At 34.5% G+C, this 27,500-nt stretch overlaps 1 protein-coding gene across 1 annotated transcript in view; it reads right to left on the reverse strand.

The window, feature by feature from the left end:
* The window catches only part of PEX7 (peroxisomal biogenesis factor 7), a 71,917-nt gene that overhangs the window by 14,778 nt on the left and 29,639 nt on the right, over nucleotides 1-27,500 (reverse strand). Inside the window, exons 7-9 of the mRNA XM_008053915.2 lie at nucleotides 26,096-26,209; nucleotides 23,921-23,976; nucleotides 2,372-2,471 (exon numbers count right to left, since the gene is read on the reverse strand). Coding sequence (XP_008052106.1) covers nucleotides 2,372-2,471; nucleotides 23,921-23,976; nucleotides 26,096-26,209 — 270 coding nt within the window. The remainder of the gene's footprint in view (nucleotides 1-2,371; nucleotides 2,472-23,920; nucleotides 23,977-26,095; nucleotides 26,210-27,500) is intronic.

Consider the following 27,500-nt stretch of genomic DNA (forward strand, 5'->3'; position numbering starts at 1 on the left):
GCAGCCCTCGACTGCTGGGCTCCAGCGATCGTTCCGCATCAGTCTTCCGAGTAGCCAGAATTACAGGCATGCGCTACCACGCCCGGCTGATTTTTTGATTTATTGTAGAGATGAGGTCTCGCTGCCCAGGTGGGTCTCGAACCCACAGGCTCAGGCAATCCACTCACCTCAGCCTCCCAAAGGTGCAGGATTACAGGCTGAGCCACCGAGCCCGGCAGACACTCCATTTTTTAAGACATGACTATATATATATTTTAAAATGCTAATGCGGAGCAAAATGCCAAAAATAGAAAGGAAATATTCCTGCACCCTCAAGTACTAACCACGCTCCCTCCCATCACAGGGTCTGTGACATACTGCTGCCTTTGCCTGTTTGTGGTCTTCCTTCTCTCTCTTCACATTGGTAACACCTGCCCACTCATCGGATCTCAGATGAGCCTCTCTTGCACACTGATCGCTTAAACAGGTCAAATACCTATCCTGACGATGAATGCTTGGGGCACAATGCACTTCTTCATAGAACTTGTCACAGTCATCTGTTCACATTCATTTGTGAGAAGACTTGATGTAACATTGGATTAAGCGCTTTATGAAGGCAGGGGTCATGTTTATTTTTGTTCTCCATTGAACCCTCTGTACCTACCACAAGGTCTAGCATATGAAAGTATTTGTAGAAATAATAAATAAATGAGAGGGAGTATCCTTATTTCTAAGGTTCTTCCCAGTCCCAAAATTCTGCCTCACTATAAATTAACTCAGGGAAGATTTCTAGTACAGTTGAACTGTGCGTTATGCCATTGAACCTGTTGCTTATTCAGAACTCAGAAATCTCTGCTTCTTCACTCCCATTTGCTCTCAACAGCCACTATTCCCTTAGTACAAATGAAATTTAATTATTCAACTAGAAGAGATGGATGGCAGTCAATAGGCTACAAGCAAGATATGTGGTCTTACGACAAAAACCTATTATTTGAGGACATATGTCCTCTGATTAATAAATCCTCTGATCACAAAGTTCCTTTGAATAAGGTGAGCCTGTGTGTGGAGGACTTAGTAAACAGCTGATACTTTTTGGATCTGGATGAGGAACCACCACAACCGAGAAAATGAAGGAGCCACATACCCACTGCCACAGGCCCCAGTCTGGGTCTCACAGAGTACAGGTAATAGGAATATGTAAGAATAAATATTTCATGAGTATTTACTTAGAATCTTTTGTTTGGTTGTTTCATGTTTCAATATGTACATTATAACTTTTAAAAACTAATGTAGAAAACAAGTACAATTATCTTATTTAAAATCATCTATAACAAAGATATGTGTTAGAAGAGGAATGAGTTCATTTAAAGCACAACATATTTACATTAAAGATAATGCAATTTCACTCATCACTATTTCATTTTCTTCTCTTCTTACATGCTATTAAGTCATTTTTAAACAATTATTCTCATGCTAATGAGAATATTCTAATGTCTACTGAGAATATTTTAAACTCCAAATTATGTCTTAAATTCTTAAAATGAAAAGAAACTTGTGTACTTATTTAAACTTAAGAACACAATATTATGGAGTGGGATTTCTTTTTGGTTTAACTTCTAAAATTTATCACTAAAGTATAATTCATTAGTCATACTCTAGAATTTCCACATATTATTTTGTGTTTCACTGGTATGTTATTTCTTTCACACAATCTGTACTATGAAGTGCCTTATCATTCAACATATTGTAGTGTTTCTGACCTATGATTCTGATTTTACAGTTTTACAATTTCTGAAACTGAAATAGCTTTTGAAAAAATCAAGAATATTTAAAGTTCAAAGTATTTACTTTTAAGTCCTCAAGAGAACAAAAGGGGAAAAATATAATGCTTATCAATTAAAATAACAGACATTCTCCTCTACTTTGTTCTCCACCTGAAGTCTCCTGGTCAACACGGGGTGTGGAGACAAGGGCGACAGTTATGGGAGGGAAGTGACCTGCCCATGGTCTCAACTGGTTAATGGGACAGCTGAGTCAAGGACCACATGATCCTGATTCCCACCAACCTATGGTGACAACCCTGTCCTATTCCAGCTTTCTCTTGTCACTCTTTTGGAAAAGGCCTCATCAAAACCTTCAACATATTAAATAGGACAAAGGTGTGTCAAGTTTCTGGATACCTCTGTCAAGAGGAGAAAAGTATGCCGAGTTTCTGGATACTTCTTATTCCTTAGTGGTTCAAGTCTCATAGCAAAGGTAATCAGGTTAAATGAGTAAATGTACTTAGTTCTGCCATTACAGTAACAATTTTATTCATAAAAGCAACACATACCACACAGTGTTACTCATGAACTGTATAGGTAGAAAAAAATCATGAGATCACATCCATTACCTGCGTAGGGCTCTGAAGACTTAAATCTAAACCACAAGTAAACTCTGTGTGGTGCTCCACTGTTTCAAGAAGAGGATCAGGGTTTGAAAAGTTCCAGAATCTGTGAAGGTAAACAAAACAACAAAAATAATGTAAGTACTAAAACTATACCCCCCCAAAATTAAGAAGAAATAGATATTTGACACTGCAAAGATTTTACCAAAACAACAGGCTCAATCAATTGATAAATGCAGAGTCCTACTATTAATCTACATTAAAAAGTCCAATAGAGAAAAAATATACTCCATCTTATTATATCAAAAACCAAAACAGAATTATTCATCAATCTACCCTTGTGAAAGATAACTGTATTCTCATTAGTATACCTTGTAGTATGGAAGCTTAACAAGTTTTAGTTTTAAAAAATTTCAAATATTACACAAGAACATTTCAGATGAGAGACATTATGCTTTTGTAGCAATTTCTAAAAGTATTCATGGCTGTAAAATAAGGATATTGATATAGATGAACTCTAACATTTTGTGATTTTAAATACTACTTCATTTCACAACAACTGATATGAAAAGATCTAAGTTTAATTTACATTTCAATAGCAATTTAAATTCTTTGAAAAAAACCTGTTCTCATGAAAATCTCTGTAATTCTGAAACTATCTTTTATTTTTTTGAGGCACAGCCTTTCTGAGAGATTCCATATCACTATAATTTCTAGAGTCAAGAAAAGCAGAAATGTGTTTTCCTGAACCAATATTATATATTCTATTTAACCTCTATAGACTGAAAATGATAATATTTAACATAATATAGCACTGATTTCGACTGTGCAGAGAAAAATTTGGCCCTATTTTCAATACATAAAATAGTACTTTATTGCTAAAGCTTATTTGCTTATCATCTTTTTTATTCAACCCTAAACACACTACAAAAATGGCACATTCAGAATCATAGAGTCTATCCTAATTCAGCTTTTCTACTGATCTACAACATGGCACACTGAAGGTTTAACAGATCCCTTTGAAAGAAAGTAAATACACTGAACCAACAGTCAGTTTGTTTAACCTGGTGGTATTATTTCCCTAATAAATACAGAGTTGGCCCTATTAAGTTTTGAAAAGGATTGTTGCTATGGATAATCTACTGTGTGGGTCCCAGAGAAACAATGAATACATAGCTCATTTATCAGATTACTGAAATCTACAAAATATTTAGGGAGAGCGATTTTACGTTTGAAAACCTGCCTGTTCAAGCAGATGAGGGAACAAGCTGTAGGCCTTTTCAGAAATCCTAACAGTAGTCTCCACCATATTTGCATATTTGTTTTAGAGACAGTGAATTGTACTGAAATCCAATTTTCTGGATCTTGACAATACTTATATAAGCAAAAGTAAACATATAATTTTATAACTGCATTCCTAAAACATAGTTATTCATCACTAATTTGCATTATTTGAAACAATAATCAAATGATTTTGCATATATATACCCACTATGTTTCAAAAAACATTCAAAATAATTTTTAAAACATGCATTTAACACGGTAAAATATGAGTTAAAGAAAAATAAGGGTAGGAAAGTAAGATGGAACCTCCAGTGAGATTGTAAGTAAAAATACATCCCCTGAAGTTGTATGTGCTTGACAGGGGAGGACTCAAATGCCAAGCTTTCTAGCAGCCAAAGGAAATGGGAGAGAATCAGGTCCCGAACTCATGGTACCCACAACCAAACTGCTCCTAGAAAGCTCAAAAGGAAATTCTCCCTTGGGAGCTCACAGACAGGACACCCAATGTTTATGTAATGAACCAATGTATATGTAATGAAGAACATCTTTAACACCTCTGGAGTAAACACAAAGATTTTTCACCAGCTGCTACTTATGAGTCAATGGTATCACCACAAAGGAAAGCTTGGTAGACTCATTCAAAGGGAAGGTCAATTTGATGTAATCCAGGTATCTAGCTCTGTGATTTCATGTGAAATTTAGATATTATTTTAGTAGGATGGGTAGACTAAATAGTCTTTAGGTAAACAAGAACAATTGGTTCCTTTCAGAACTTTTTAAGGATAATAAAAAAAGCAACAAGAATTCATTTATACCCCCCTGACAATTCCTGGAATGCAGTTTCTGTCATTATTGTTGTTGTTTTGAGCCAGATAAGGGCAAAGCTGCACTGAGACAAGACAGGTGGGCCTTATGAAGATTAAGATGCCTAACGAAGAGACACGTGTAAAGCTGTCTAACTTCAGCCTGGAAGTGTGGTGAGGGAGGTGACACATCTTAAAGGGTTCTATTCAAAAAGCCCATTTGAGTTTGCTTTAATACACAGCTCACAGGCAGTCAAGGCCTAAGAGAGTTCTAAACCACAGTGTCACAGGCATCATACTTTTAATCCGGGAGAAACTATCCAGTATTTATCCTCATTACACAAAAAATTCAAACAAAATGCATCTTAAAACTCTACGGATGCTCTTTGGTGGAGGGAGGTTTAGTTTATTGAATGGCATAAAAGCACTACCGGCCATTATACCATTTCACAGCTTTGATAAAAATTACATAATATGCAAAGTGTATACATTATGGAGCAAAAATTATGAGACGTTCATTTCCAACAGAACAGCTGACTAGGTACCTAGATCAACGTTTGTAAAACAACTAAAAATCCTAGTCAAAATATAAAAAAAACAAATAATAGCCATAAAACTTCATAAAAGCATTGTGAGGAACACTAAGACAAAAACTAAGTGAAGACTGAAACCCAGAGCAGTAAATGAAACAGTGAAGCCAGCTTTTATCTTGAGAGGATTTGCTAAAAAGGGAGAACTGAAGTTTCAAATTTCTTAACCTCAGGCAAATCAGGAGTCAAGAAAAAAAAAAATCAATATTCACATGCATAATTTAACAATAATTTTCAGTACACCGAAATAGCTTATCAAAAATATTGTTAAATGCAGTAAATTATACAAGCTAAATAAGTTAAGCAAACCAAATGCTAAGCAGTATGTCAATATGCTATAATTTATTTTGTAATTGCTAATGGCTTTTTAGTAAGAAAAAATATATTTTTATTTCCCAACTCCCACTCTCTAACAGCAACCACTGCTAACAGTTTGGTGATTACAGTTTCAGAATGTTTCTGTGTATCTTTATTCAACTCACCAAGAAGGGGTGAGTTGTAGAAGAGCTGCCAGGAAGAAAGCAGGTATTTCTCTAAGTTTTCCCACATCTGCACTGAGGGCGTGGGCAAGGTTTCTCCTTAAAATCTTCTGGATTCCAAGGTTCCGTAAGTGCTATGTATGTGAGGGCCTTCATACACCTACCATACAAGTAAGATGGGCTCCCTTTTACTGAGCGAAGTCAGGCTACGTAATATATCATTAAGTGATCAAATAAAACACATTGTTTTTAAGTGAATGTTTGTTTTGATCCAGCATATATACTGCTTGGTGCCTTTTTGTCTCCCTGCTGATGAAATCACTGACTATTTAAGCTCCCTCATGGGAAGTAAATATATTGGACAGACCTCCAATGATTAAAAATATTACAGAACTGTAGGAATATTTTTCATTTAAATCATGTATCAAAATATGATGTTGTTGCTGAGTTACTTTTTGACTTCTGATGCTACAATTCTTTAACAAAGCAAGTATGCAGCACTGTATTACAACTCTCATTTTAAAACTTATTATTATTATTTTTGGAAGTGGCACAATCATAGTATACTGCAAACTCGTGGCCTCAAGCAATCCTCCTGCCTCAGTCTCTCATGTACAGGTTCACATCACTGCACCTGGCTCGAAACACTGTATCAAACAGAGCATCAAAACTACTTCAGAAGTTAAGCTAAAATTACTTTCTACTTTAATAAAATGTGATCTGAAATCTCTATACTAACATAGTTTTGAAATTTAGCCTACAGATTAATGCAGTAGCAGGTTTAAAATATTTTAAAAGTTCTTCCTTTTCCTTTCCTGTTATCAATTTACGAGTTAGTCATTAATTCTTCGTGACACTTCCTAACTATAAGAAAGGGGAAAATGTTTCGACTGTTTTTCAATGCTTTATATGTATATTAATTTTTTGTGTGTTTTTATAATCCTAAGCAAAATGCACCATTATAATCCCCTATGTTTGCACTGCGTGGGCCTGGTAGTCTCTAGAGCAATAAGCAAAAATGTCATAGTACTTTTCTGTGCATTTAATTACTCATTCATCCAACAATTTGTGAGTCCCGTTATGTGCCAAGTATGATGGTAAGCACCATACGCAAGACAGACATGGCCTCAGCCCTCCTGTAGCTCAGAGTTCAGTGGGATCAACTGACCATTTTTTAAAAAAATCACCAAAATACGAATGTAATTTCAATTGATAAGTGCCTCAAAAGTCAACACAGGCAACGTGATAGAAGAGGACGTCCTGAGGAAGTGGCACTGAGCTGCAACCTGAAGGCTAAGGAGTTGGCCAGGTGGAAAGCAGAGAGCAGTTTGCCCCTTGCCAGCAAGGAGTCTGACAGCGTGTGACAGAGAGGGACCATAAGGCTGGGGCAGCAAAGAAAAACACCCTCCGGGAGGTAAGCAGGGCCAGGCCATGCGAGTCTTACAGGCCATTTGAAGAATTTAAGATTTTCTTTTAAGTGTTAAAGAGGTGACAGCAGCTTGGACTTAAAGTGGTGTCAGTGATGTTGAAGACAGGTTGATAGATTGGAGATTTATTTGGGCTGAAGAATTCATAGGACTTGGTGATTGATGGAACAGACGACATCAAAAAAGATCCCCATGTTTCTGGCTTCTTTCACAATACTTATAATTTATTTATTATATATTCATTTACTTATCCACAGATCTATCTTCCTTTAAGGTCCTTATATTCAGGGACAGTGTCCTTTTCTTCTTTTTATCTAAATGGCAGTCCCAAAGCACAAACTCTCCTGATATCATGTCTAGCAATTTTTCTACTTAAAAAATGCCACCATTTTTTCTTTTTTCCTTGTTTTAAATATAGGTTGGCAGGATCTGGAGTTCTTCATGAAGTTTTGGTTGACATCCTGAAAGTTCAAATGGGCCTGGACCAAGTCAGGTTTTCCCCAAACTCCTCAAACTCCATAAAAAATTCTATAAGTCAAAGCTCATGTCAAGAGTTCATTAGTCAGCCACTTACATTCAAAATTCATGCCTTAAGAAAATTACAAGGCAAAACACATCTGAACTACCATGGCAAGAAGTTTAGGAATTTTCTCTCTTCTAATTTTTTTAATATAAATTTACTGTATTCTTTCATCTACTCTGCTGTCTCTTTCTAACTTGGGTATCACTCAACTGATCCGCTTTCTGTAAACACACACACACACACATACATACACACACACACACACACACACACACACACACACACACACACACAAATTAGTCGGGCATGGTGGCGCGGGCCTGTAGTCCCAGCTACTTGAGAGGCTGAGGTAGAAAGATCACCTGAACCTGGGAGGTTGAGGCTATGGTGAGTGGTGATCATAACACTGCACTCCAGCCTGGGTCATAGAACGAGGCTTCAACTCAAAAAAAAAAGAAAAAAAGAAAAAAGATATATATATATGTATGTATATATAGAGAGAGAGTGAGAGCGCGTGTGCACGCACATGTGCAAGCTGCACACTAATGTTCAATTACCTGCACAATTGAAGAGTTGTTTGGTTTTTTTGGTTTGGAACTTATAATAACACAAATAAAACTTAAAATATAAAAAGAAACCTAAATGGCTGCTAAATAAAGAATAAATGATTAATCCTGAAAAACTAGTAAACAAACAAAAGAAGACTTTTAGAATATTCAATCACTAATATCCAGAAACCGCATCATATTGATAAAATTTCCAGGCTATCTATGATAAAATTCTAGACATAAGCTTATCTATCAAAATGAATCAATTACAATATTTCAATTAAAACTTTTATCAGCCGGGCTCGGTGGCTCAGCCTGTAATCCCGCGCTTTGGGAGGCTGAGGTGAGTGGATTGCCTGAGCCCGAAGGGTTCGAGACCTGCCTGGGCAACTTGGTGAGACCTCATCTCTACGATAAATCAAAAAAATTAGCCAGGCTTGGTAGCACGCGCCTATAGTTCCAGCTACTCGGAAGGCGAGGTGGAAGGATCACTGGAGCTCAGCAGGTCGAGGCTGCGGTGGCCGGGAGCGGCCACTGCACTCCAGTCTGGGCGACAGAGTGAGACTCCAACTCAAAAAAAAAAAAAAAACTTGTATCAGGTAAGTCTTTTAGAGGGACAGACTCTACTTCATCATAACAAACACTAAGCCCAGGAACCACATACCATAAAGCCTAGAGTACTTTGACAAATTAAAGAGGATCATTAGGCTGATGGAAGATTTGTCTGAGAGTGTTCATGGTGGAGACCCACAGGGGTGCAGAGTGACTTTCAAGAGTGCCTCATCTCGATAAAGGGAGAGAAAGGTAAAAAGGAAGTTCTCCTATATGGTGTGTTTACTGCTTACTGGTACAAATCATAAAACCATGAAATAATTTTTGCAATACAGTTTCAAATAAAGATTTGACTAAAAAAAGAAAAAGAACTCTACTCATGACACTATTAATATTTCAGGAACAGGAATACTCTGTGCACACTGGAAGTGAAACTGGTAGCACCAAAATGTGACTACAAAGAGCAAAAAAGCATTTCACAGAAGTACAGATGGACAATAGGACCAGATGAGGTCACATCAGAACTTCACACCTAAATGCTGAAAATCACTAAACTGACAACAACCGTTTGCCCGTGCTTTGGTCATTTACTAGCTATATTACTATGAAATGCTTAACATCCTCACCTCTGCAGCTAAGCATGTATGATAAACTCGTTCAGGCTGTCAGGCTGTGGGATGTCTACATGGCTTACAATGATCTCCTTTAACAACTCTCTCCTCAGTAAAGGATGGGCAAAGCGACGGGGATGCAAGGGGAAAGGAGACAGACACCAACAAAGACAGAGAGAAAAACACAGCAGACCAAATAATTGTTTCTTTGCTGGTGACTGGACATGGAAGCTTGAGGGACAGAAAATAAAATAATAAAAATCAATCTGCAGAAAGAGGAGGAGGACGAAGTAGGCACTGCCGTACCTTCCTCAGGCCCCGCTGTACGCTTGCCCTTGGGCTCTGAGGGGCCTTTCATTTTAAGGGACACTTCTCCTTTTCTATTTAAGCTAGCTAAGCATGGTTTCTGTTTTACACCCTAAATGATATAACAGAGAAAGATGAAGTACTCTGCTGAATTTTATTTAAGATGAAAATAGAGGATTCTCTATATGGTTCATTCCATTAAGTTAAATCTCTAAGAACTCAATTTTAGAATATTACATATTGCCACATTCTAGACTGAGGTTACAAGATAGGACCTCAAGGGTGAATATGTATCCCTGAATTCTTTAGGGACAGAGTAAACTACTACCAGCTGACTGGAAGCATCCAGTTAATCTAAAAAAAAAAAACAGGCTGACTATGTGTTCAAATAACTAGGAGATGGAAAGACTGAAGTTTTCTGCTCAGTTATCTTTTTCTTAAGAACTGTAATGCACAGATTAAAGTCAACTAATTCTACAAGGTTTGTAACAAAAAAGAACAGCTTACTACAGCGCCCCTTCAATCTTTCACCTCAGAGGCAATCACTCCAAATTCTTTTAGTTGTTTCTCCTGACATTTTATTTTATATTTCTAAATAATACGCTCACAGAATTCATTCATTTTCTGCATGCTTGGATATTATCTTTTGACTTCCCTACTATGGAAAACGAGGCAAGGCAACATCCACATTAAAAATACAAATATATGCAACAAAATCCACTCAGTTGCCTTATTGAAACTGCACAATAGAATTAAAAAATTATAATGCAAATTAACTGACAGAATCCATATAAGTTCTCATTGGAACTAATCAGTACAATTCAAAGTTCAAAGCAGTGACTTATACTGCATTAAGCTAAGGCTTAACATTCCTCGCTCCTTGTTAGATCTATCTATTTATTCATGTGCTTGCATTAGGTTATGAATAAGACACGGATTTGGCTCGACTCTCACAGAAAAATGTTAGTAAAAATAATCTGAAATATTCTGCACTTATAAATCAACCTATTTAAAATAAAGTCTTGCAAGTTCCTTTCTAATTAATGTATGCTGTTTCATTTTATAAGAAACTATTTCCATTTTTCATCTGGCATTTAGCTTAGAAAATTACACTGCACCTCATGAAAAGATCTTTCTAGTATGACAATAATTAACAAAAAAATTTTTGATTTAAACAAGACAAGTGGAAAAAATCTTTGGAACACATTTTAAAAAACAATTATATCAACAAACATGAGCTGGGTGTGGTGGCTCACACCTGTAATCCCAGCACTTTGGGAAGCAGAGGAGAGAGGATTGCTTTAGCCCAAGGGTCTGAGACCTGCTTGGACAACTTGGCGAGACCTCATCTCTACAATAAATTAACTGGGTGTGGTGGCGAATGCCTGTAATTCTAGCTACTTGGAAGGTTGCGGCAGAAGGATCACCTAACCCAGGAAGTCGAGGCAGCGGTGGCCATGATCATGCCACTGCACTCTTTCTTGGGTGACAGAGTAAGACTGACTCAAAAAAATAAACAATCCAACAAACTTGGGAGTTACTGCTTCATACATACCAATACATATCTTAACCCACAGGTATATGAAGCTCAGAGATTTATCAGTATATTGCATATTACAACTGATGGTAGGAAAAAATAAAAATTTTATCTGTCACTTTAGTTAACAACCAGGATACCAATACGACAGTTCCGAATTTATTAAACAGTAACATTCTCCATCTAGTATGTACTGACTTAAACACCACTGAACAGCAAGTTTTCTCCTTGGAAAATATTTCTCACCCTAACAGGACTTTTCACCTTAAATTCAGTTTTATTAATGACTACTTCAAAAATAATTAAAGTGAAAACCATATTAAATTACAACATTTGCAAGTTTTTATAGTCAAAGTATAGTCAAAGGGTATCACAAGTTTTCATATAATTTTAATTCACTTACATTTGTAAACATTTATTTAGTATGCCCACATCCCAGTTCTAGAGACAAAACAATAAAATAGCAAGTTCTACGCCACAATCAGGCAATGTGCTTTATTAACACAAAATGTAGTCAGCACTAACATATCCTTGCAAGAATCACACAAATATGAGAATGCAGATATTCCCATTCTTTTTTTTTTTTTGAGTTGGAGTCTCACTCTGTCACCCAGACTGGAGTGCAGTGGCCGCTCCCGGCCACCGCAGCCTCGCCTGCTGGGCTCCGGCGATCCTTCCGCCTCAGCCTTCCGAGTAGCTGGAATTACAGGCGCGTGCTACCACGACCGGCTAATTTTTTGATTTATTGTAGAGATGAGGTCTCGCCAAGTTGCCCAGGCGGGTCTCGAACCCGCGGGCTCAGGCAATCCACTCACCTCAGCCTCCCAAAGCGCGGGATTACAGGCTGAGCCACCGAGCCCAGCTTATTCCCATTCTTAAAAGGAAACCAAACACAACTACACTATGATGCTTTTCTATCATCAGTGGTGAGGTCTAGTGAAACTTTGCCACAAAGCAAAAACTGTGATAGGGTTACAAAGACATTGATATCTAAGATATCTGAAAGGCACAGAATACTCAACAAATCTTTGATCATCTTAAGTATTCAACGCAGTTCCTGCAAATGTTCACAATCGGTATTATATCATTAGCCACATGATTTCTTATAGTTTCTTGAACAAACATAGAAGAATTAAAAACAACTATCTCAGAAGATGAGGTAAAATGATCATTTGAAGCTGCAAGGCAGCTCACATTCAACCACATTTCTTATCTGTTTACTCTGACTGACCTTTTTTTGTGAGTAAGGGGGACTAGGTAAAGTTGAAATGAAAGGTTTGTGAGACAGAGTACATATTCAGCTATACCATCTGTTTACTCTGGCTGACCTTTTTTATGGGGAAGGGGAAGAAAGAGAAGTATCTGCCTGTGGAAATCTCTGTGCTAATAAACATAAGGCTCAAACAGCCCATCAACCACACCAAAGTTAAAACACTCTATAAAGGCAAATCCCAAGAGAGTAAATGTGACAAAGATAAAAGGTAATTCTGATTCTGCTTGCTTTGTTAAGAGTCTAAGGTTACTACAATCCAATTAAAGATCATGTTCCCACTTACACAACACAACTAAGCTACTTATCTTATTCTACTATTAAACAAATATATTAAACAATCACATTTATTAGAAGGCATTTCAGTGTCTTATTTTGCATAAATAAATACTTTTTCTCAACGTTTTTATTTTGAAAATTACAAACACAGAAAATTTCAAAGAATAATATGGTGAATACTCACAGTCCCTTCATCTAGCTACAAATTGTTATTTTGCTACATTTGCCTTATTTTTCTCTCTCTCCACACACACATATAAAATAATATTTTTGCTGAACCATTTCAAATAAATTGCAGATATCATGGCTTAATTGTCTTGGTGACTTTGCTGGTTTTCTGCAATTTTAATTAGAAATATATTTTATAATGACATGGTACTCAGTACAAAGTGTAAATAAAATTCACTGAGTGCCAGATATGGACCAGGCACTATATGAACAGCCTTAAGTATATCGATTTTATATACATTTTATGACGAGGAAACAAAGGCTCAGAAAGGCTAAGTCACTTTATGAGATTAATGACAACTAAATAAATTAAACTGCATGTATTTGATATTAATAGTGAAATTTAATATATATATATTAAATACTTATGTTATATATGTAAATATAGTATTATGATTATATATTAATTCTACATGTAAATATACAATATAGCTGATAGCAAATCTCAGATTTTAAATGATACTATTACATCATGCTGCCTTTCTAAGAAATAATTTTTTAAACAAAGACGTAAATAATATATAGCCATTTAGGGGAAAATATTTAAATAGGCTAAAATGGAGTAGATGTAGTCACCCAGTTATAAGTTGAATAAAATGCTCCACACATATACAACTGTGTATAATGTAATCATTGTTCTGCTTCACGCTCACTAGGCTCACTTCTCCTACCTCATTTTCACAGTGCAATAAAAATTCCTATTCATAAAGCTCCTCAGTATCTTTATGCAATATAATTATCTTATTGAATGTAATGCTAGGTAAGTAAGGCATGAATGACTAATATTTTTACTCTCCCGAAGGTACATTTTAAAATAGAAAACTTTTATCAATATTAGTATCTCATGTGAAACATCTGCTTTATTTTCTGAGCACTTATTATGTGCCAAGAGTATTTACAGATACTACCTCTTCAATCCTGTAAACCTCACAGCGAGGTAGATGCAGTATCATCTCCCATATTTCATGACTGGCAAATAGAGGAGTCGGCTTTTCACCTCAAGTCTGAGTCAACCAATGTCCCACATGCTCACTCCACCACATAATAGACATGAACCTCACAGAACTTTCCTAAATGTCTCCAAAGAGCAAGAGATGTGGAAGAACAGAGCTGATTCCAGATAGCTTGCTGCCTCCGCTTTGTACTTCTCTTCCATCTCCAAGAAGCAGAGGACAACAAAATGCCAAGTTGAGGTTGCTGGTTTTTGCTGCTGTAAAATAAAAACCATTACCTCTCCCTTGAAAACGAGATCTGAAATAAGCCTCAAGCGCAATGAGACAGTCTTCTCACACCATCCATCCTGGCATGAATAATGACAAAAGTAACAGTCTTAAGACAGCACTTACTATGTGCCAGCACTGTGTATATTAACTCATCGAACCATCACAACAATCCCATGTGGTAGCTACTATTATTATGTCCATTTACAGATGAGGAAATCAAGCCATAACATTTTAAAATAACTTGCTCAAGTTTATGTAACTAATAGAGGTAGTCTGGCTCCACAATCTGTGGTCCTAACCACTATGTTATCCAGAAATGTGCCAACCCGTAACTACTCCAATAGAATATGAATCTTCCATTGCTCCCCATCTCTATTTGGGACTACATGTCTCCCACTGCACCAACAAACTGACACACTTAAGGTTCCCTTAAGTGATCTTCTCTTTTCTCTAAGCCTTCATATTTTTATCATTTTCTCAGAACGACAGTCCAAATGATCTATTACAATGGCTGGCAGCTAACTGACATTCCATATTTATAAAAGTATCACAAAACTGAAGTGCTACTCTGAGGCTAAATTGACAATTTTAACTTTATCAATTTATAAAAGTTATATCTTCAAATATCTGAGAAGGATTTGCTACAACATGGAAGAGACAAAACGCTCTTGTTTCTAATGAAAAAAAAATAATTATAGCAGCTTTTACTTTGGTTGTCACACGTACCTAGTTTGCTGATTTCTGACTGTTAATAAAATGATCTACTTGGTATGAAACCAAAAACCAGCATTCAGAACTCAAATAAATAATGCTTACGCATGGCTGGCACAGCAAATGTAACTTGGCAGGACAAATAACTTAAGGAAAGAGTATATTAGGAGAAAGATAATATGCTAAAATCTATCATAGAATAAAAATAATTTAATATGAAATATTTTAGATTTAGTATTATCTTGAGTGAAGTTCAGAAAGAACCAATCCGTATATTTATAGAGTACATTGCCCAAAAGCTGAAAAGAGTTCTGGTATTTTTCATAAAGGTTGAAGTTTTTATTTAACATAAGTCATACTAAATAAAGTGCTATGTTATATATTACTTCTTAGATCTTCATTAGTTATTCAGTGAAACATAATGAGCTACTATGGAGGTAAAAGTCTTAAAGCTTCTTCTATTAGATCTGATATAGAACAACATGAAAATATGAAGCTTGCACTTTATAATATTAAGATATCTACCATGCCATCGGTTTTATAGAATACCCATTATATGAACTATTTTTAAATGAATTTTTTAAAGTTAAAAAAAACTAAGTAAAGTACAACAAAGGGCAACTAAATAAAAATTTTTATTTGAAGAACTTGTGTTACAAAGATTAGCCATTCAGATTCTGGAGGTGATACCTGTACAATTATCAGTCCTAAAAATTAAACCAGTCACTGCTCATCTTAAAGCTTAAATCTTTTTCTTCTTGTTAAAATAATTTTTCTGGCACTAAAAATATCATCAATCCAATCAGATTTAAAATTCTTCAGAGGATAAATGTAACTCATATCACATGGGGTGAAAATCTACCAAAAACATACCTTTTCTGACCTTTCCAATCAGTGATTACCACAGACAAATAAAGAGAGACTAGACTCACACAAGGCATTAGTACAATTAAAGTCCTATTCTCCACTTGTACTGAGAGTTATAAATACACATATGTATAATACGCATATTCAAAAATGAAAGTTTTTCAAATGATTTTGTTCCTTTTCTCTTTATTTTCTTTGTTAGAAGTCTTTGATAACTCTATATTGAGATATACAATTACTAGCCTCCAGTTACATTTAGTATGAAGGCAAAACAGTAATTTAGTAGCTACAATGTATGTTAAAAACTTCACTCCCCCCCAAAAAAAATGTTGCATCTATATACTGCCTGTGAATTCCATACTAGGAAAATGTTTACCAATTTTTCAAAAAAAGGGGAGAATTCTAGGCTCCAGGTCTGTCTGACTAGGGATAATGTTCCATAAACTGAGACAAATAATGCAGATAAACTAGCAAGAGAAGAAGAGGAAGAGAAGGAATACGGATTCAGTGTGAGATGTCTGCTTGGATACTCAGCAGCTTGTGTCCAGATACAGCCGAATATGCAAAGCCTAATACTCTCAAGAAAGGTCAGATCTGGAAAAAGGGGGCTGGGAATTATTATTTAGAATGGATATATAAAAAGTACTAAACCAAAGGCAGCTTACTAAGTGTAAAGGAGAAGGAGATTCCATCATGAAGCAGAAGGAAGGAAGGATCTGAGGAGAATAAGCAAAACAAAATTTAAAAGACCATGGAAGGGAGTTTCCAGAAGAAAGGTCTGATCAACTGTGTAAAATATACTGGCAAAGTTCAACACAAGTGCTAACAAATGAACTGGATTTAGTGTTAAAGAGGCCACTAGTGGTTTTTGCCAGAGCAATTTCAGTCAGGAAGTAGGGACTGAAGCTAGTTGCGGATTTGGGAGGAAATAAGACATATAGTTCATAAGTACCTATCCCTAAACGCTTTCAAGAGTCTATGACAATGCCTGAGAGCTGAAAATTTAAATCAACTTTGAAATTACAAATTTAAGATGAATAGAACAACATTACTAATTGATAAATCTGGTACTCATAAACATGTCATTCCATTTGGAAACAATTTCTAGGTTAGATTTTTTGACTTCACACGAACTCCTTAGTAAGCATAATGACTGCCAAGAAATCATAATCAATCATAAGTGAGTCACTCACTCACTGCCAAATCACTTCAAAAGCAAAAGTACAAAAATCTTTCCAACATAATTAACCCTGTTTAATAGTGATGTGGATCCATTTGGGGTACGACCTCCAAAGTAGAGCACTCTGGGACAGTGAAGGCTTTAACATGGCCTGATGAATGGAAGCTTAAGGGGACACTAAAAGATTCACTAAGAAAGAAAGAGAAATTTGAAAGAGGAGTTAAAGAAAAATACAGGGTAAAGGAAGGAGACTGATGGTATAGGAGGGAAAAGAGGTAATTTCAAGGATTCAAATCTTGAAGAAAACAGAAGTATAAGGGATCAAGAACACTCATGTCCAAGGCCCCCAAATAAGGACAAATGAAGAAGTATACACTGAGACAAATTTACAGGCTTGGGTTGGAAACTAAGGTAATTTGTGCTTGAGTCCTATAATTATTATTAAGGGTAAGATCTTTTGCTGAAAGTATGGGAAATAGGGTTGGGAAGGTGACTTGAGAAGACAGACAAAGTTTGGAAACAGTAATTAAGAATTATTACAGTATTTTCAAATATGTCTTCTCATAGCATTCTTGTAATCACCTTGTGAATTTGTAAGAACAGATACTACTAATGTCCATATTACATATAAAGAAACCTGGACTCTAAGTTATACAGGATAATTGCTTATTTAAATATATTTTTCAACTATATGTTAAACATCTATCCCTAAATCTCTTGTCTTGCACAGAGACTCAGTAAAGCTTCAGTCTTAAAAGTGGAGAGAAAAGACTGTGAGCCAGAAACTGTAATGAATTTTAAGCATAGTTTGGTGCCAACAAGATTTTAGAGAACTGCAGCTCACACCCAGTCTTAAATATTCCTGAAACAAATATACATCTACAAAAGTAAGGCATTCCCCAACTGGTTGTTTAGGGATACTTACACATACAGGTAAAACAGGAGTGACTGGTCAGTAGGATTAAGATAGTCCTGACAATTCTGAAAAGAAAGTGTCAGTAGTTACCAAGTCTCCTCCTTTAATCAGAAGCAAAACACTAAAATAGACGTAAGATGTCCCTTGATTGATAGGATCTAAAAGAAAGACAACTAAAACTGTTAAGGATACTAAACATGAGATCATCAAAAGAGTAATACCTCATCTCAGTTGTTTAAGCCTTCTCATTTCAAACACCAGAAAAGCCTTTGAATTTCAAGAACTAGATTCTATATCTGGAAATCCCTATTGAACTCAAGAGTGACATTATGTGAAAGAGAAGGTTCAAAGTTCCCTCTCCACCCTGCTCAGCCCACCTGGAGTCTGATGTGACTGACCATCCTCACCTTGTTGAACACCTCTCCTCCTTCAGTCTGTGATACATACATGCTTCAGGGTTCCCTCCTGTTTCTGGTGGGCTATTCCTTTCCTTCTTTTGACATTAATTCCCTCCTGAGGAAACTATTTGCTTTTCTTTCTCTATACTTATCTCCCTTTGGTCTATTCATTCTTAGGGATTGAATTATCAGTAAATGAATGGCCTCCAAATTCACATATACAATCTTAACCTCCAGCCAATGAGCTACTCTCCACAGTTTCAGTTTCTTCCTGTCTGTTGTGTTGCTATTTGTTGGCTCCCAAGCTAAAATCTCTATAATTACTCCTTTCTATGTTATGTAGAATATTAAAAACAAACAAACAAACAAAAAGTCTGGTTACAGCATCTGTTTAATTGAGGGCCGGGAGCCTCAGAGTGATTACACTTCCCAGTTTGTCTGCCTGCTTGTATTGAATCAGTCAAGAAAACCAAGTTAGGGCATGTAATCTGTCTCAAGGCATTACTGTAATTTATTCTATCAGAAGTACATTTTACACAAACAAAGTTACTGTGCCATAGCAAATACCGACTATGAAATGAAGAGAGAGGAGATTTGGGTAGTCTAGGCAATGAGGTCATGCAAATCTAAACCTTTTAGTATAGCCTCAAAACAAACAAACAAAAATATAGATCAAGGAGATCAAATAAAACTACACATGCCTCTGGTCTTCAACACATCCAAAATTTAAATTAACTGTAAGAAGAAAACTCAAAAAAGAATCCCTATGAGCTATTGTCTATGTTCTAGCTGCAGGCCTCTGTGAATAGCAAGAAGAATTTGGGTAACACTAAATAGAACAGAGAAGACCTAGGATCAGGCCTAACAGATCTAAAACCACCATTAGAAAAAGAAAGTCAGCCTGTGCAGTGACTCATGCCTGTAATCCCAGCACTCTGGAAGGCCAAGGCAGAAAGATTACTTGAGCCCAGGAGTTCAAGACCAGCGTAGGCAAGCAACACAACAAGAACTCATCTATACAAAAATTTTCCTCAACAAAACAAACAGCAAAGTAGAAAACTATAACATATCATTCCAAACCAAATCAAATATCTTCAAGCAAGCATTTGGGCACTTAAGGAAAAATAAAAACAAAAACATCTTCATCAGGAATTCAAAAACAAAGAAGTGGACAAAACCAGAAAGAAGTGAAATAGAACTGACTGAACTCAAGAAAGAAAGAGAAGAAAAAAAGAAAAATCATATCACAAATGGAGACAAAATTATGTGGGGCCCAAAGAAGAACAGATTCACACAAAAACATAATAAGGGCATTGAAGACAACAAGAAAATAACTAAGAGAATAAAAATGTGATAAAGAAAGTAGAAATAATATTAGAGAAAAAGTGTTTGATATAGAAGACAGGTAAAGGAGATTTCATTTATATACAACTGGAGTCCTGTAGAAGATAAAACAATTGAGTCGAACAATCATAATTATTATAAAATTATACAAAAGTGATTATAATTGTAATTATTACCATTGTAATCCAAAAAAAAACCAAACCTTTCTGGACATAAAAGAATAAATGAATCTACACTTAAAGATTCCACTTAACTCTTTAGCCCACAGCAGGGAAAACTGAAATGCAGCAAGAGTTGCTTTTTCCTTAGGGTCCCTGGTAAAAAAGATCAAACAATTTAAAAGGAAAAGAGAATTAGATCAACATCAGAATTCTCAAAAATAACATAAAAATCAAGGCAAAATGTAGTAGCATTTTCAAAACACTCAAGGAAAGAAATATAAATCAAAGAGTTTATCTTCAGCAAAACTATCCTTCAAGTATCGAGGTTTAAAAAAATCGTTTTAAACATACAAGAATTCACGAGAATTCCCAGCAGTCCCTCTTGAGAAATATACTAGAAGATAAACTTCATCAGACCAAGAGATGATGGGGAAAAACTCAGCAAAAAATTTATAACGAGCATGCAATGAATATAGTTATCTGTCTCAGACTAAAATCAAAGTGGAATCAAAAATGAAAATATATCACATGATATGTACTATAATATTATGTGTTGCATGTTCTGACAAAGTATGAATGAAACAACTCAAAATCTGATGGTGAAGAGGAATATTAAAAAAGGAAAGTAGAATAAGTTTATTGGTTGCCATATATGTAATAGGTGAGAGTTAAAATAAACACCATTAAAAACTCACAAGCCAGGTTAATGGTTAATAATGGTTATATTTTAAAAATCAAGGGAATAAAGACATTTGAAAAGTTATAAAACCAAAGGTAGTCACTAAAACAAACAAAAACTAACCTAAATATCAATACATTTTGTAGTAAAAGAAGAAAAACAAAGCACAACAAAAAACATATCACAAATAAACACAGCAAATACACATAATAATTACAACATAAGCTATGACAGATTTGATACTAAACATTTTAATCAAGAAATATGAATTAAATAAATAAAATATTTTTTATTTAGCTCACCAAGTAAGACCCCAATATACACTCTATACTAGAAATGTTTTTAGAACAAAATGGGTTTAAAAATAATGGTATGGGAAAAGGTATATCTGGAAAGTAGAAATAATATGAAAGCATGGGCAATGATCCTGATATGAAACGAGGCATAACAGACACAAAAAGTATTAACCATGATGAAGAAGGAAACTTTTCAATGCTAAAAGCCTCAACTTACTATATGAATATTATAAATGTTTATGTACCAAAAAACACAGCATTTAACTACCTCTATAAAATCAAACCTACAAAAGATGCAAGGCAACATAGATAGAAACCTGATAATAACAGATTTTAAGAACCATTCTTAGATTAAGTGGATCAAAAATAAGAAGGGATACTGAAGATCTAAACAACATAATCAATTAGTAAGTGTATGGTTATATACTGAATTTTATAGCCTTCTCAACTGCACATGAAACATTCACAAAACTGGTCATTTAGTAAGTCTCACTCCCCCAAATTTCAATATGTTCCATAAAACAGAATCACTAAAACAGTATTTTCTGATCACAATGCAATAAAACTAGACATTATCAACAAATTTTTAAAAATTAAACAGTCCTTTCAACTGGAAACTAAATAACTACCGATTTTACAACTCTTAGAAGGGGAAATATAAACAGAACCTACAAAAATTTTTAAAAGATAATGAAGACATTATATATCAGAATATACAGGCTACTGCTGAAACAGTAAACAGAAGAAAATTCATAGGCTTAGGCACTTTGCTAAAAAAATTAAAGAATAAAAATAAATTCCCAACACAAAAAGCTGAAAAAAAGTAAACCAAAAGAAAGTCGCAAAAAGGAAATAATAAAAATAAAAGCAGCAATTAATAAAGTAGAGAATAGAAAAACAAGAGCTCTAATTAACAAATCAAAATCCCATTTACTGAAGGAAAATAATAAAATAAACATACTACTAGATAACTTAACCAAGGGAGAATGCACAAAGATACAAAATCAGAAATGACAAGCATTAAATAACTATTGAAACAGAAAAAGTCCTGACATTACTTTATAGACATCTATAATTGATCCCATGGGAAATAGAAAGATTAAATAGACCATTTATCATAAAAGAAATAAAACTATCAAGAAAGTACTCCACAAAAAGCACCATGCCCAAATAGTTTTACGGGGCAATTCTATGAAGACCTCAAAAACCAAATAGCCTCAATGCCGTATCAACAATTCCAGAGTGTTGAAAAATGAAGGAAAATTTCTTAATCTTTTTTTATAAAGTCAAACTAACTTATAGACAAAAGAAAAAAGAGGAAAGCAAGCAAAAAGTGAGACAAGAAAACTATGGACTAATATCACTTTTAAACATTTATCTAAGAGCTTTAAATAAAATACTAGCAAACAGAATACAACAGCACAGTAAGAACATGTGGTAACTAGTCCAGGAATGCAAGATTGGTTCAATCCATTAATATAATACATCATATTAATAGCTCTAAGAAGAAAGATTAAGATTATCTCCATCAATGCTGAAAAAAGTCTTTAACAAAACTTAAAATCCATTCCTGAATTTTTAAAAACTCAAGAAAATAGAAATTGATGCATACTTTCTTCGTATGACAAATACACACACACACACACATATATATAGTCTTAAAACCAGAAATCTTATTTTTAGCAGAGAAACACTAGAAGCATTTTCACTAATATCAGAAATCAGACATTCTCCATAAACTATTTAACATTGTATTAGAGGTACTCGCCAAGATAATTTTATAAGAGAAATCTATTAAAGGGATCAGAATTGGAAATGAAGATGTAGAACTATATTTACTTGCAGGTAATATGATCATGCACCTGGAAGACCCTAAAGAATCAATGACTTTTAGAAAGAGGCACTCTCAAACATTGCTGCTAAATACAGAAACTGGCACAGTCCTTATGGATGGGAATTTGGTAATATCTAACTACTTATATCTACCTTTTAACCCAGCAATCCCACTATTTGGAATATACTGACATTAATTCTCTAATAATGTAAACACACACACACACACACACACACACACACACACACACACACACACACACACACGGCTATTATTAGTTGTTGCAATATTTATTTATAAAACACTGAAAACAAGCTAAATGCCTACATACAGGAGAATAACCGAATAAACAATATGACATTGACATGGTAAAGTATTATGCAATAATTTCTCTGATACAGCATGATGTTCAGGACGTATTTTATGCAAAAAAAAAAAAAAAAAACCCAAATTTAAAAGAATATCCAGAGTACCTCACTCTTTTTGTAAGAAAGGGGAAAAATAGGAAAATTTTAAATGCATCTGTGTGTCTTGGCAAGATTAGTTACCCACAGCATAAGGGACAAATGGAATGGAAAGACAGAGGAAATAGAGGCAGGGGAAATGATACCCTTCTGAATTTGTCTCTATGTACATATTGATTTTAGGAACCATGTTAATGTTTTGTCTGCTCAGAAAATTAGACAAAACCAAAAATGGGAAGAAAAATCTAAAGTGGAATACAAACAGAAACAAATAAATCAAACATTTTTCAAATAAATAACATAACCACACTCTGACAGAGAAGAGGATAATTAACCTAAGTAGTTTTTGAATACGGTATTTGGACTAAAGACCAAACAAAAAAAAACCCCTCGAAACATGCTATGTCCTCATCAGTTGTTCTTTTTCACAAAAGCATTTAAGCATTCTAGGGTTTAGTATTTAATATATTATGGATAATGGAAGTCAGGAGTTATAAACATGAAAATAGAGGAGTAAATCCTGTGTGGTGTAAACTTGGAACTGGAGGTATGGATGGAGACAAACTCACACCCACACTCTCATAACTAGAGATATATGCACATACACATACATACAAATTCATCTATCTACAGTCACAAACATACAAACACATGCTCACTGTTCTTACATCTAAATAATCTTAGCCTTAGGAGTTCTATAATTAGACCTGAAGAAATGAAATTTCCCCATTTTTAAATCTAAACATAAAAGATACTGGCTATACAAACTATAGAGTAGGAAAGTGTTACTATAAGAACAACTGTTAGGAAAAAAAGGCTTTTAACAGAACAACCAGGACAGTCTTTGAACAGAAAGAATTTACTCATGTATGTGGCTAGATCATGAAGACAGAAAAGATATATTAATCCTAATGGTAAATATTTAAATGCACCCACCTCAGACTATTTTCATATTAGTAAGATAAACACATTATCTTTCATAAAGGCTAAAAAATGCAAATGCTACTTAGTATTTAAAAATGAAACATATTAGAAACCACTGTACCTTACAGTAAAATCATAGGAGCAAGAGGCCAGCACAGAGGCATGAAATGGTGAAAACTACAAAAAAAGAAAACAAAAAATCCCATTTTTGAGGTTAGCTGTAATTATAACATACTACTTCATATGGTCATTCCACAAACATCATAATAAATTTAAGTTTAGTCAGAGCTGTCATTTGAAATGATGCTTTCTTAACTTTTACATGCTTTAATTTGAGGCAACAATTTTCTGGGCTTTTAAGTATTTATCTACAGGAAAACACTTATTTTTACATCCTCCAAAGAAAGTCATCTCTCAAGCTTTTTAAGGCTTATTTAGAATAAAATATTCACAAAATGTTGCTATTCTGGAAAAATTAAATACAATTTCCTATTTGCTATTCAAAACTGTTAAAGATATGAGGGATTTAAGTACATATAAGTATATAATTACAAAATTTGCCATTTTTACAAATTCATATTGTGATTGCTATAATCACAAATATCAAAATCAATATTTAAATGCTAAATTAAAATACCTTTAAAATAATTTTTATGTTATTTGTATATTATAGCTAATGAAAAATGGTGTCAAGGAATAAAAACTGCAAATTTAAGGACAAGTGATATGTTCTAGAACAGCCATAAATATATCTTACAAATTGCCCTTTGCATTATATTTCTTCAGTGTTTGTCTTCCAGCACTTTAATACTTACATGCACATATATAACTACATTTGAATAGCACTTAGTTTGCAAAGTGATTTCACTACAATACCATATTTCATTCTCAAAACCACTCTGAAATATATGAGGAAGAGCCTCCAAAAACCAGAATTATTTTTTGGAGAGCAGGTCCCTTACTGTACAGACTTTCCCGACTAGGTAAGTTTTCTAGGAACCCATTGGCATCAGCATACTAGCTAGTGCTGTGAGAGGCTGCGTTTAGCTTCAGTGAATCTTTTTTTTTTTTTTTTTTTTGGGAGAGTCTTTCGATGCATTTGCCCATTTCATGATGGGTGATTGATATGCACACCTGCCCACACTACAGCAGTTTTTGGCCAAAAATGGCATGACCCTCAATGCCCCATCCTCCCTATTCACCCCAGCAACTTTTTCTTGCTTCCCTGGACAAAAAAAAAAAAAAAAAAATGACCACAAAGGAAAACATTTTGCTGACGTGGAAGAGGTGAGACAAAAAGCAGAAGCACTAAAAAGGCATCAAAACTGACAAGTTCAAAGAACGTTTTGAGCAGTGAAAAAAAGTGTCTCAATAGGTATATTGCATCAGAGAGTACTCTGAAGGTGACTGAAGTTTCAACATGTAAGAATAAATACACAGTTTTTAAAAAAATTAATTACTTTCTTTTAAGTCCTCCCTCATACATAGGGAATATTTTTCAACTACTAAAACCTGACCACATAAGATCACTATCAAAAAATAAAACGGAGCATTGCATCTTATATGTTGCATTGCATCCAGTAAAATTTAAAATATTAATTTAATTTAAAGTGTAGAGTTTTAGAAATAGGAATAACATATAATTATCCTATTTAAAAGATCATAAGGTACTTCTTTACCTTTAGTACAAATAACAAAGAATGAAACTGGGAGATGTCACTTGAGATACTTTCTATAGTAATTTAGCAGAAACTACCTAAACAAATGCTGGGCAACTATCACCTTATAACCCAGACAAAATTCTTGGGAACAACACAAAAAGTTATCTCATTCTCTACTGTTTATAGAGCAAAAAATTTTCCATACCCCAAACATTTGTGCACATTCATACACGTTATTATGTTAGATAAAAGAAAGAATTAACCATCTCATCATACCAGCTTCAACAAAGTAAAGAGATTTACTAAATGGAAAATTATGAAGAATATAATACTAAAAATATTATAATTAAGAAATAATTAGTCAATCAGGGATGAAAGAATGAGAAAATATTTTTATTTAACTTTATACACTGAACATCTACAATGTCCAAATTCATTTAATAATTATTCAAATAATTTTACCTTTCAATATTTATTATCATCAATTGGGGTAAAACAAAACAAAATAAAACATACATACAAACAAAAGAATAATTCTAACCCCAAACATACAAAACACATTTATATATGCTTCACTGATCATATTTATATTTAAATTTTAATTCTCCATATCAAAAGAAAAGATAAAAACTTACTTTCACTCTCCTAATGGCATAGGTATGACCAAGAAGTTCAAACACAGGTTGTCGTACATTCCTTAAGTCCCAGCCTCTTAAGCTACAGTCAACTGCCCCTGTCACCAGCAAATTCTAAAAACAATTCAGAGAAAAGTAAACTGTGGCATCTTTGTAATTAGCAGTATGCAGGCTTTCCTACTAGAAACCTTATTTTCTTACTTAATACATACCCAGGAGTCATTCTTGAGACATTGTGTAACAAGTATAGACAGGAATCAAAATAGACTTTAAATAGAAAAAAATTGATATGACTTGAGAGAAAAGAAACTCAATATGTTTTATGTTGGAACACTACACACACGAGAAGGTGTAGTTCCACAGAGCACTGTGGTTTTTCCAATTCACCTTTAGTAGCAGTAATGAGAACTCAAGAGATTAGAACTATCTGACAAATGAGTCCAGCCTTCTCTTCAAAAGGTTTTCAACATGCTCTGAGGTTTTACCAGGCATTAAAAGGCAAGAGCTTTGTTAATTGAGAAAATACTGAAAAAGTAAAAGGTATAAGGTAAATTTTTGAATGTTTTTCTAAACCTAAATTAATGATTGTTCCTAACTCCCTTGGACAAAGTCTTAATACAATATCTAATCATATATGCAAATAGTGAGTCTCCTATCTCATCAGGTTTTACAAATTCTGCTATTTAGAGTCCTAGGTAAAGCCAGAGTTCCTAGCTGAACAGGCCAAGTGCTGTGTCCACGCTCAGTCCATACCACATCAACGAGAGCAGCAATTCATTGGCTTATTAGAAGAAGTTACTATGATTGGGAAATAAATGTTTTAACCATTCTCAAGTGTTTATCAGCATCTTTTTTAGAATTCCCATATGTGTAACCTATAGGCCACAATCTAACCTTCCTATATGGTAAATCCATTTATAATAAGAGAAATTGAAACTGTAGTCATCCGCACTGAAATTTTATTTAGATAAGTATTATTATTGAATATGTACAATATTTTATTTTAGTTTGTATTTCTTTTTATTTAAAGAACTCTGCTAATACAATGTTCTCTTATTAATTAATCTAAAACTGGAGAAAAAACACAGCGTACATTTTATGCATCTGTCACAGTCAATAGGCCACTTCAGGCATATAAATACAGTCATGTGTCGCTTAACAATGGGGATGTGTTCCGAGAAACACAGCATCAGGCAATTTCGTCACTGTACAAGCAACATAAGAGTATATGTTTATATAAACTGAGATGGTATAACTTGCTCCACATCGACGCTGTCCTATTGCTCCTAGGCTACAAACCTGCACAGCATGTTACTGTACTGAATACCGTGGGCAACTATAAGACAATGGTATGTGTATATCGAAACATAGAAAAGGTATGGTAATATGGTATAAAAGATTAAAA

This window comes from Carlito syrichta, unplaced genomic scaffold (genome assembly GCF_000164805.1).
Source record: "Carlito syrichta isolate Samal-C Ts95f unplaced genomic scaffold, Tarsius_syrichta-2.0.1 Scaffold288863, whole genome shotgun sequence".
Classification (NCBI taxonomy): Eukaryota; Metazoa; Chordata; class Mammalia; order Primates; family Tarsiidae; genus Carlito; species Carlito syrichta.